Source organism: Nuphar pumila, chromosome 2 (assembly GCF_984573655.1).
Source record: "Nuphar pumila chromosome 2, dmNupPumi1.hap1.1, whole genome shotgun sequence".
NCBI lineage: Eukaryota > Viridiplantae > Streptophyta > Magnoliopsida > Nymphaeales > Nymphaeaceae > Nuphar > Nuphar pumila.
Genome location: NC_143250.1, coordinates 148,114,316 through 148,125,873, shown reverse-complemented (window position 1 = coordinate 148,125,873; position 11,558 = coordinate 148,114,316). Strand labels below are relative to the sequence as shown.

The window sequence follows — 11,558 nt, the reverse complement described above, 5'->3', positions numbered from 1 at the left end:
TTCACAGTAAGCTCGATACAAAGCTTGTTAGTTGGGCTTCTCAGCTCAGACTTTGCTTGGGTATAGGCTCACAGAATTAAATCATATTATTTTGATAAGATATATATCCCATGACGACCTGAAGAAAAGATATCCTTTTTATTCCAACAAGTCGGCTTAGTTTGAGCAAGCTTGGGGATTGGTTTTAACCTTGTTTGAGCCAAGACATGCCGAGCTTGAACAAGGTGAGCTCAGTACGTTTTGCTTGTTTGTCAGCTACATAGACCATAGGGGACATCCCACAGTTATACTAAATTCTCCATTGATCTCAAAATCTTTAATCAATTTGGGTAGGCTCAATTTTGGTGGTGCAAGTGATTTTGAACCAAACAAGAGTGAGGCTTTGGTATCATATTTCTATAAGAGAATTCGTTGGATCTATGAAATAGCGATCTCAGTTGGAGATGATTTATGTATAATAAAACTACCCATATATTGCAATTGCATGATAGACAGGCTAATTAAGGAACCAAAGGTTAAAAATGACACCTTTATATACATATGGATATTAACCATGAAATTAACTCCAGGTCTCTCTGTATGTACACGAAGTTTCAGTGAAAAGTGGAGTCCTGAAATGTCTTTTTTAAAGAACATGAGGCATTTTTTTGAAATATCGGGTAAAACATGTGACTATAAATGAAATAAAATTAATAATTTAGGCATGATGCTGATAATCTTTTAGAAACGAAAGGTGCAGAACGTTTCCAAGGCAATACAAGTACTGACTGAGCATGGTTTCTGCTATCAATAGTCATGAGCACTCTCAAGACCATCTTGAACCCACTGCCTCCCATAAATTATAAGCGCTGCTTTCTCAACGGCAGTACTGATAACCCAATCAACAGGAGAAAGCCCTCCCTCATTTCCTGCAGCAGAAGTTCTAAGGATTCAAAAGAATCTTCACCAGATGGAGATGAACGCAAGCAGGAACTGCTTGCAAAGATGGCCATGATACAAACCCAGAAAGTAAGGCTCACCAACTTCTTGGATGAACGATCTGCTTATTTGACAAAGTTCGCGGAAGACGCCAATGTCGAATTCGACGCGATTGCAGAAGAAACGCTCAAGGGACTCGATGAAGCCAGTTCAAGGGTCAGTCATTCATCTAGCTATCTTGTAATTTTTGTAGATTTACTTACTAATCAAGATTGTGTTTGGATTAGCTGGACCACTTTGGATTCCGGAACTGGAGTTTGAACCTAACTCGCAAAATCCGATGTTTGGACCAACTGAATATCTGAATTTTGCTTTCCATACCAAAGTTTCAGATTTTGAATCCCATACCAAATTGTTGGGAGTTAAAAAAATCTGGACTTTGTTACAAGAGTTTCCTAGTGTCAATTCCAGTATCCACGTTCAAGATGGCCTAGCTAGGAAATCCAACTTCAATTTGATCAGGAGTGAAAATAATGCACGAAGATCGTTTTCAAAAAACTATAGTTGATATGAGCAAAGCTAACTTATCTAGGAATATCTGAAAATATCATAAAACTCTGAGGGCTTCGGATTAGGCAGGGGTGAAGGCCATGGGATTTGAACCTAGGCCCCCATCCCACTATGCCAAACCCCTTGGGACTACTCTGCTCAGCTCTTGCATCAGAAAAGTATCCACATTTCACGAAGTATATATATACGCTTCTCATTGAGGAGGCGAGGCCTTTTTTCTTAAATCACATGGCAACATTTTTCACATTAGTACTGATGCTTTACTCATCACTGTACAGATAATGGAGAATCTGGAGGGTCGGATGCAGGCCTTGGAGGAATCAGCAGACTTGAACAGACAGGAGATTGAGAGGAATGAAAGAGTATTACAGGAGTTTGAGGACCAAATGGAGAAGGACAGGAATGATGGGTTGTTCTTCAAGAGCCTAAAGACTAACACACCTAAAGCTAAAGGAACTCAGGGTGAGGATGCCAAGGAGGAAGTCAGAAAGCTGAAGGAAGTCACCAATAGAAATGCCAACTCGAGCATAAGAAAAAACGTTTACTTGGCGCTGGCTTGCTTGCTTGCACTCGCCATCGTTGATGCTGTGACCTCTTCACCCACACTTGACTGGCGAAAGGTAGCAGTCCTTGGAGCAGTTTTGTTAGCCTTGATCTTCCAGTTTGCGTATGAACAGAGCATAGCATCTGAAACTACAAAAAAGGAGGAAGAATGAGAGAGGAAAGAAGCACTTCATTCTAACTGTAAATATATATACCAAAAGAACTCAATCATGCTAAGAATATATATCATGACATGGTTCGCCCCAAAAGCAGCTTTTGTGCTCTTGAGAGGCAAATATTAGTTTCTTTTGCATCCAGGCTAAATTGAGACAAGGGGTCTGCCATCACCAAGAAACATATATAAACCTCCAATTAGTTTCCTATGCTGCAAGATTAACATGTCCAATTGAGAGTATATTACTTAATTTTCTGAGCCTCAGCAACGAGCCAATGAAGAGGGAGACCCACAAACGGGTCGGATTCAGAAAGCTAAATTTGCAAATTTTAGCTGTCCCCGATCTGGCTTCCCAATATATTTTGGGATCCAAGATCCGATCAGTTTGCAGCCCCAAGTGAAGTACCAAGATTTTATATAAACATATATGCACTGCTTCCTTTTTAGTCGGGGTGGTTAGTCGGTTCAGTGCCTCGAAGGTCACACTTGGAAGCTGTTCACAGGATTTAAAAAAAAAAAAATCATCACCTGGACGACGAGGGAGGTTTAATTGATTTCATTCTTTTAAGCTAAGTAATGCAAATGACCTATTATCATCTCCTACAGTAAATAATTTATGAAATATTGGTAGGCATAATTTATGGGAATAGTGCATCAATCTTAAAGACTAGGAGGAAAGACAAGATTGCGTCAAGCAAAGAAGTGCAGATTATTTATCACATGTGTGTCTAGTGTCTTGTTTTTTCCGATGGGAAAAACCTTTAAAGACGGAAAATAGACCTCAGAATGGGTTAAAACACGGATCTTAGATCCTCCATTTGAATGGAGGTCAGCTGATCAAGGTGTTGGTACGTGTGTCCAGCAATCAAACGCATCCTTAGTCTAACACCAAATAGGCAGAAAATATATAGTTACGCAAAGAAGCATCAAAATTGGATCACAGTAAGGGTGAAAAAAATGATTTAAATCTCGGGTCCATCCTCTTTATGATTTGACAGACATCAATTTTGGAGCTACAGATCTATCCATATCCATGCATTTTAAACCATGGCTATTGATGCCTACCTCCTACTCCTAGAGCTCAGGTGTTCAATTTTCAGCCACACCTTCAGGTGCGGATACATGCTATCCCTACTAGCAAGCGTAGCAAGTTGAGAAAAAGAAAAAAAGCTGCAATTCATATCGACGACATGTAGGGCATTTTTGTCTTGGCCACAGGTGAGAAAGTAGAAGTTTTTTTTCTTTTCTTTTTGAAAGGCAAGCTGGGGTTAGGCAGGACCCTACCAGTTATACAACTATGCCATTGGGTTTTGAACCTGTAACATCCCAGTACACTAACTGCTCCTACCAGACAAGACGAGTCCATTAGAGAGTAGAAGCTGAGAAAGTAGATTACAATCGTTGTGACTTACTTTTACATGATTCATGGCAAAAACAATCACAACTACTTTTTAATGTTTTATTAACCATAAAAAAATATGATGTTGTGATTTACATTCACAAGATCCAAGAATCACGTGGCATTACGATCATGCCAGTTGGCCTTATAAAATACAAGATAACCATAGACAGGGACAGAGAATTCAGGCTAAAAACGCTGTTACCCAATTGACCTTCACTAGGTTGCATTTTAGTCCCTGGGATCTTAACTTAGAGGGAGATCCTTAGATATGATAAGAATCGAACCCTTCTTCATCCATTCTCAGATTCAGATTTTCTCCCATTGCCTTCTATACAGGGAGTCTCAAATCCTCCCTTTGAACTCTTACGTGTGAAACTTTTGAGTCACACCGCATAGGAGGCAATATCAGTTGCAATCATATTGCACACACACACACAAAAAAAAAAAAGTAAGCGGCAAGAGGCTTGATAAGATGCAATCACAATGCACACAAAAAGTATCCCAACATCATCTCACTGTGGGGCGTACATCTCACACGCTGTATCCCAGAGTTTGAAAAAAAAAGTCCTCAATTGTTTCTCTTTCACCAGTAAAGTTATTATGAAAGTTTTTTTTAGCAAATCTTGTTAACAATAGAGCTCTGCTACTGGCAACACGATAACAATGCGCACACCAGTGGGACTCTTATCCAAGGTGCTGATAATGCCAAATGTAAACACAGTTACACTAAAGAGTCCAACAACATCATACACGATGCTGATAATGCTAAATGCAGTTACCGTGTAGAGTCCAACAATATCGCATACGATAATGGAACTCTCACACGGAGTCTTGATAAGGCCACACGAGAAGCAAATGTTATCAAAGTCATCGGCAAGGAGACTCATGATGGAAATACAGAATATACTGAGAATACTGAGATTAGCAGTGATAACGATAATCTCGATAATTTAGCTATGAATTCGATTATGATAGAGAGAAGTCAATGTAACAATGAAGAGACTAGAAAAATCGATAATCATGTAACCTCTTTAAATATATAGTTGAAACCTCTACAAGTAAATTGTTGAGTGGAGGATCGTGGATATAGGTGATTTTACACCGAACCACGTTAAAATTATATGCAACTTATTTTCTTTTATGGTATCAGAGCTGCTTGCACCCTGGGTGATCGGAATTCTTCTTTCAATGGCATCAGTATCTAGCGATTATTAGATCAAGTTTTCATATCCCTTCAATCTGAATATGGCAAATTTTGTCACCATCAAACTCAACCACTCAAATTTCTTTTTTATAGAAAACACAGTTGCTTGGGCTCATTAAGAGCCAAGACATGATTGGCTTCGTTGATGGAGAAACTCTCATTCCAGTGCAGACTATTGATGGAGTCTCGAATCCTAATTTTGTTGCTTGGAGGAAATCGGATAGGCTGCTACGAGCATGGATCACAGGCACTCTCTTCGATGAAGCACCAGGTCTCATTGTTGGCCATCAAACATCAAGTGAGGTATGTAATACACTCATTAAGGCCTTCACCCATGTCTCTATAGAAAGCGAATTTCTCTTAACCCAAAAGTTGTAGTCATACCGAAAGAAAAATCTCTTGGTAAATGAATATGTCAATGGGTTCAAAAAGATTTGTGGTGAACTTGCTGCCATTGGCAAGCCCGTAGAAGATGAAACTATAGTCTTTTGGCTTCTCAATAGGTTGGGCCATGATCATGATGCATTTATTACAATTATGCTAAAACCACATATTCCATCATATGATGATGTGGTCGGTTTGCTTCAAAGGCGAGAAACTATACACACCGTTCATGAAGAAGGTGTCAATGAAAACTCTACCTTTTTTGGTCAGAAGTTTACCACTTAGACAAATTGGTTCAACCCTAAACAACAGTTTAATTCAAAAGGGCGGGGCTTTATCCAAGCCATCTAGGGTGATAGTTGATTCAATCAAAACAAACCAAAATCTGGTTTTAATCCACCAAATTCGAAAGGCAATTCAGGAAAAGAAAAAGGAGTATTATGCCAAATCTGTGAAAAAATGAATCATAGTGCTCTTAATTGTTGGCATCGTTTTAACCATGTCCATCAAGCTGATGACATTTCACAGGCTCTTGCTGTCATGAAACTGGTAGATGGCCAAGATCAAGAATGGTTTTCTGATCGAGGAGCTACCTCGCATATCACTACCAGTCCAGGTAATCTCAACATCTATTACAAGTATTCTGAATCCGAAAAGGTTATGATCAACAAATCGATAATGATAACCACTCTTCTATTGAATAATGTTTTGGTTGTCTCTGAGATAAAAAAAGAATTTGGTATCCGTCAATCAGTTAACTTCTGATATGTCATGTTTGTTTGAGTTCTGATCTGATGGTTTTGTGATTAATGACAAGAAGACGAGCAAACAGGTGGCGACAGGTAGTAGAGTGGGAGACCTGTATACCTTTGACAACTCAAGAAACAAGGTCCGTTATCAGCAAACCTTTTTTTTCTCGTTTTAGACACAAGTTGGGATGTCTGACATCAAAGACTTGAGCATGTGTATGCACAAGTTGTTAATTTTTTGAACAAAAATAAATTTATTTCAATAACATCAAAATCAGTTACAGGTACTATTTGTGCCAGCTGTCAAATGGGAAAAATAAGTAGACTGCCTTTTCTTTTAGTTACTGAGCATTGCATGGAATTATTTGGCAAAATCCATTGTGACTTATGGGGACCGCCCCTATTGCCTCTCATCAACGGTTTAGATTTTATGCAGTTTTTATTGACGAAGACTCCCATTTTTCTTGGATATTTTACCTACGGTACAAGTCTGAACTCTGCCAAAATTCATTGAGTTTCATAAGTATGTTCAAACTCAATTTGAAAAATGTGTTAAGATATTTCAAACCGATGAAGGGGGTGAGTTTGAGAGTCATGAACTTTAGACTTATCTGAAGTCCAACAGGATTGTTCACCATAAAATTTGTCTAAAAAACCCCGAACAAAATGTCATGGATGAATGGAAACATCAATCCATCATTGAACTAGGGTTAACCATGCTCTTTCATGCCAATTTGTCAACCCGATTATGGGTCGAAGCCTTCGTAACGGTAGCATGGATCATTAACCGGCTACCTACGCCAACTCAATCTATGGCAACCTTGTATGAAAAAGACTTTCTAAAGAAACTGAATTATTCAAGTTTGCGGGTCTTTGGATGTCAGTGTTTTTCCTATCTCCGGGATTATGCAACTAATAAATTTGACCCTAAAACGTTACCATGTATTTTTCTGAGATGCAATGATCATCATAAGGGCTATCAATGCCTTTTTCCTCCCATCGGGTGAGTTTATACTTTACGACATGTTTTTTAAGAAAGTGTCTTTTCCTAATCCAAACCTGAATTCTTGTTTTCTGCTAACAATAGAACAAGTGAGTTCACTAATCTGGGAGAGTGGTCTGCTCACAATGATCACATGATGGCTGACTCTCTTGATTCTCATAATGTAACATGTGACTCTAATGATGAGGATTCAGTTATACCTTGTGATCCCTCTCCAACCACTCTGCCGAGTCACCCCACTATGGATCCTCAACCGTGTGCCTCTCCTCCTCATACTCTCTCCATCGAGTGCTACTTCTATGGCACTTGAAAGCACTTCGGGTTCTCGCATCCATCCTATGGTAACCCATATGTGGGATGGTATTGTCAAACCTAATCCAAAATATTTTATTGCTCTCTCTGTGCCGCTTGAACCTAAGAGTCTCAAGGCTGCCCTTGCTCATGATGGATGGCGCAGTGCAATGGTTGAAAAATGCATGCTCTTCACCTCAATGACATGTGAGAACTTGTGCCCAAGTAGCCCGACATGCATATTATCCGGTGTAAGTGGGTGTATAAAATCAATCTTAAAAGTGACGGCTCTATCGACGTCTCAAGGCTCGCCTTGTTGCTAAAGGCTTTAATCAAATACCGGGCATTGATTTCTTAGAAACTTTTTCTCCTGTCATTAAGCCAGCTACCATTCGCATTGTTCTCATTGTTGCCTTGGATCACTGCTGGGATATTCGTCAATTGGATGTTAAGAATGCCTTCTTGCATGGTAATTTGAATGAAACTGTGATCCTCGAACAACCTCTCGACTTTCATGATCCTCAACAACTTGATTTTGTCTGGAAACTCAAGAAAGCTCTTTATGACCTCAAGTAGGCTCCTCGGGTGTGGTATGATCGGTTCGACATTTTTTTTCTCTCTCTTAGATTCTTTTCTAGCATGGTTGATCCATCACTATTTATTTATAAAAGTGGATCTACGATTACTATTGTTCTCCTTTATGTTGATGACATTATTTTGACGGGCAATGATTCTCAGTTTCTTCGTAAATTCATACATACTATCAGTCAAGAGTTTGCCATGAAAGACCTTGGATTTCTACACTACTTTATGGGCATTTAAGTTCACCGGTCCGTTGGGGGTGTCTTCTTGAATCAAAATCGCTATGCCTATGAACTTCTTGACAGGGCTCAAATGGTTGGCGTCAAGCCTGTCTCGACTCCCATGGTGGCTAATGTTGTTGGCGTCACAGAGGGTGACTTACCCTTTAAGGATGCCATCTTTTATCGTAGTCTAGTTGGCAGTCTTCAATATCTCACTATGACTAGTCCAGATCTCTCATTCAGTGTGAACTATGTTAGTCAATTTATGCAGAATCCTACCAATCATCACTTTCAAATGGTTAAGTGGATCATTCGGTTTGTTCACGGCACCATTGATCATGGCACCATACTTCTTTCCCACAAATCCTTATCCTTGTATGCCTTCTCCGTTGCTAATTGGAACAGTTGTCCCCTCACCCACCGTTCCACCTCTGATTTCTGCACGTTTCTCAGAACAAATTGCATCTCATGGAGTGCTAAAAAGCAACCAACTGTTGCTCGGTTTAGTTCTGAAGCCGAATATAGGTCAATGACCTCTACTACAGACGAACTCATGTGGCTCATGTTTCTTCTACGTGACTTGGGTGCTTTCCTCAGTCAACCGTTTGTCCTCTTCTGCGATAATATTTCGGCGCTTCAGACTACCATCAAGCCAGTCTTTCATTCACGAATGAAGCATGTTGAGATTGATTATTATTTTGTTCAGAAAAAAGTTGCTCTGGGGACCCTTATCACTCATTATATGCCCTCCTCAAAACAACTTGCTAACCTCTTTACCAAACCTCTGTCGCGCACTCTCTTTCTTGATCTTCAGGTCAAACTGGGTCTCTTTGCTCCGGCTGTGACCAGTTTGAGGGAGACTGTTAACAATAGAGCTATCAATCGGGATCAATCTGCTACTAGCAACAATATCGGGCATGCTAACAATGCGTACACCAGTCAGACTCTTATCCAAGGTGCTAATAATGCCAAATGTAAACGCAGCTACCCTAAAGAGTCCAACAACATCATACACGATGCTGATGATGCTAAATGTAGTTACAGCGGAGAGTCCAACAATATAGCATACGATAATGGGACTCTCACACAGAGTCTTGATAAGGCTACACGAGAAGCAAATGTTATCAAAGTCATCGGCAAGGAGACTCAGGATGGAATACAGAATATACTGAGAATATTGAGATTATCAGTGATAACTATAATCTCATAATTTAGCTAGAGAGAAGTCAATGTAACAATGAAGAGACTAGAAAAATCGATAATCATCTAACCTCTTTAAATAGTTGAAACCTCTACAAGTAAATTGTTGAGTGGAGGACCGTGGATGTAGGTGATTTTACACCGAACTAAAATCGTGTGTGACTTGTTTTCCTTTAATCTCTTCACCTTTTCTGATAACCCAAACCTAGGTATAACCCTTTGTGTTGTACAAACTGGCAGCCTGTGAAATGATAAGGAGTTTTGACATTTTGGGTAAAACCATCAGAATCCTGATCCAGTATTCGTGCCTAGTGCTTAGCAAAGTACGTACTCGAACCATTGGACCATCGTCCCAGCCAGCCAGCAGGGGACCAAAGGGGGCCTCCCGCTAGCTGACCACCGTCCTAGGGGATGATGGGTGCAGCCCTACTGTCACTGGGGCCGACTACTGGATCTGCTCTCAAACTATCACAAACTCTAAATCAATCAACTCACAACTTAAGCTAATGTCAAGCAGTGAACACTCCTGTAACCTATAAATTTACCATAAAGCTCTATTTTGATGTATAAATGTTGAAATGGTGATATCGAGATCATGGGGACTTGACAGAGTTTCCTCGTTTATATATATATGAGGGAGGGACTGATCTGTCTTAGTCACCCAAAGATTGTGTTTTTCTTTTTTTTCTCACTTCAAAAAATTTGTCCATTTAACAATTTCTTTTCTGCCCTATCTCATGATGTTCTGTAGAAGAGGGCTCAGGTTGCCATGATGAAGACATAATTTTAAATCAAAGGCCATCTTGTTGACACAAAAAAAATCAGGAAAAGCCATATCATTGAGGCATTTACTGTTAAGGAATCGATGAGGAAGCTCATTGAATTGACTATTTCCATGGCTCTCAACTATTCAAATCAGACCAACGGGGGATCAGCTTGTCTGGTAGGAGCAGGTTGTGCACGTTACATTGTGTTGAGATGTTGCTAGTTCGATTCCCAATGGTATGTTGTATAACTGGTAGGGTCTGCCTAACACTACAAGAAAATTGTTAATTAGCGACGGAAATTAGCGACGGATTTTTCCCGTCGCTACTTAGCGACAGATTAGCTAGAGATAGAATCTGTCGCTAATTTGCGACGGATTAGCGAAGAAACGACTTTTATCGCTAATCTGTCGCTACTTAGCGACGGATTAGCGACTGCATGTTTTTGTCGCTACTTTTGATTACAAGAACACCATTTTAGCGACGGATTTAGAGAGGGAACTCTGTCGTCGCTAATCCGTCGCTAATTAGCGACGGCGTAGCGACAGAATATATTCCGTCGCTTTTTTGGTATTTGGGTTTCGCGACGGCTTAGCGACGGAATTTTTCCGTCGCTAAGCCGTCGCTAAATGTCGCGTAAATCCCTAATCCCATCCCTCTTTCTCTTTTCCCTGTTTCGCTGTATTGCTCCCTCCCGCCGCCCGTCGGCTCTCGCCACCGTCCGGCCACCGCCGCTGGCCAGCCGCCGCTCCCCGTCCACCGCTCACCAGCCGGCGCTCGCCAGCTGCCGCTCCCCGTCAACCTCCCGCCACCGTCCGGCGAAGCGCAGGTAATATTCTTCTTCTTCTTCTTCTTCTTCTTCTTCTTCTTCTTCTTCTTCTTCTTCTTCTTCTTCTTCTTCTAAACGCAGGGGGTACGCCCCTTCCCTGCCGGAAACGGAGGGGGTTTAACCCCCTGCCGTGCTTTCCGGCAGGGGGGGTCGACCCCCTGCGTTTCCGGCAAGGGGGGTCGACCCCCTGTCGGAAAGGCATGGGGGGTCGACCCCCTGCCGGAAACGCATGGGGGGTCGACCCCCTGCCGGAAACGCATGGGGGGTCGACCCCCCTGCCGTAAAGGCACGGCAGGGGGTCAACCCCCCATGCCGGAACTGCCTTTCCGGCAGGGGGTTTAACCCCCTTCCCTGCCGGAAAGGCAGGGGGGTTAACCCCCTGCCGTGCTTTCCGGCAGGGGGGGTCGACCCCCTGCGTTATGCTGCCTAAGTGACTTGTCAAAAAAAAAATTTCTGTTTTTGAATGCCTATGCTGCCTATATGAATCGTTTGAAAAATAAAATCTGTAGTAGGAATAACATGCTGCCGATGTGTATTGCTTTTGAAAAAAACAATCTGTTATGAGATATATTATGCTGTCTATGTGAATTGATTTCAAAAAAATCTGTTTTTTAATGCATATGCTGCCTATGTAAATCAGTTTGAAAAAAAAATCTTTAGTAGGAATACTATGTTGCCTATGTGTTTGTTTTTAGAAAAAAATTTTGTTATGAGATACCTACG

At 41.0% G+C, this 11,558-nt stretch overlaps 1 protein-coding gene across 1 annotated transcript; it reads left to right on the top strand.

Annotated features, from left to right (window-relative positions):
* The first annotated feature begins 790 nt into the window (after positions 1–790).
* LOC149847594 (8-amino-7-oxononanoate synthase) lies at positions 791–2,304 on the top strand. Its single transcript, XM_089997111.1, has 2 exons — positions 791–1,134; positions 1,767–2,304. The coding sequence occupies exons 1-2, from the start codon at positions 796–798 to the stop codon at positions 2,202–2,204; spliced, it is 777 nt and encodes a 258-aa protein (XP_089853237.1). The 5' UTR covers positions 791–795; the 3' UTR covers positions 2,205–2,304.
* The last annotated feature ends 9,254 nt before the right edge of the window (positions 2,305–11,558 follow it).

Excerpts from the sequence above, each read along its gene's own strand:
- LOC149847594 (XM_089997111.1), top strand. The coding sequence starts at position 796 with ATGAGCACTCTCAAGACCATCTTGAACCCACTGCCTCCCATAAATTAT. Across the intron at positions 1,135-1,766 it reads TCGATGAAGCCAGTTCAAGG|ATAATGGAGAATCTGGAGGG; the intron begins GTCAGTCATTCA and ends ATCACTGTACAG.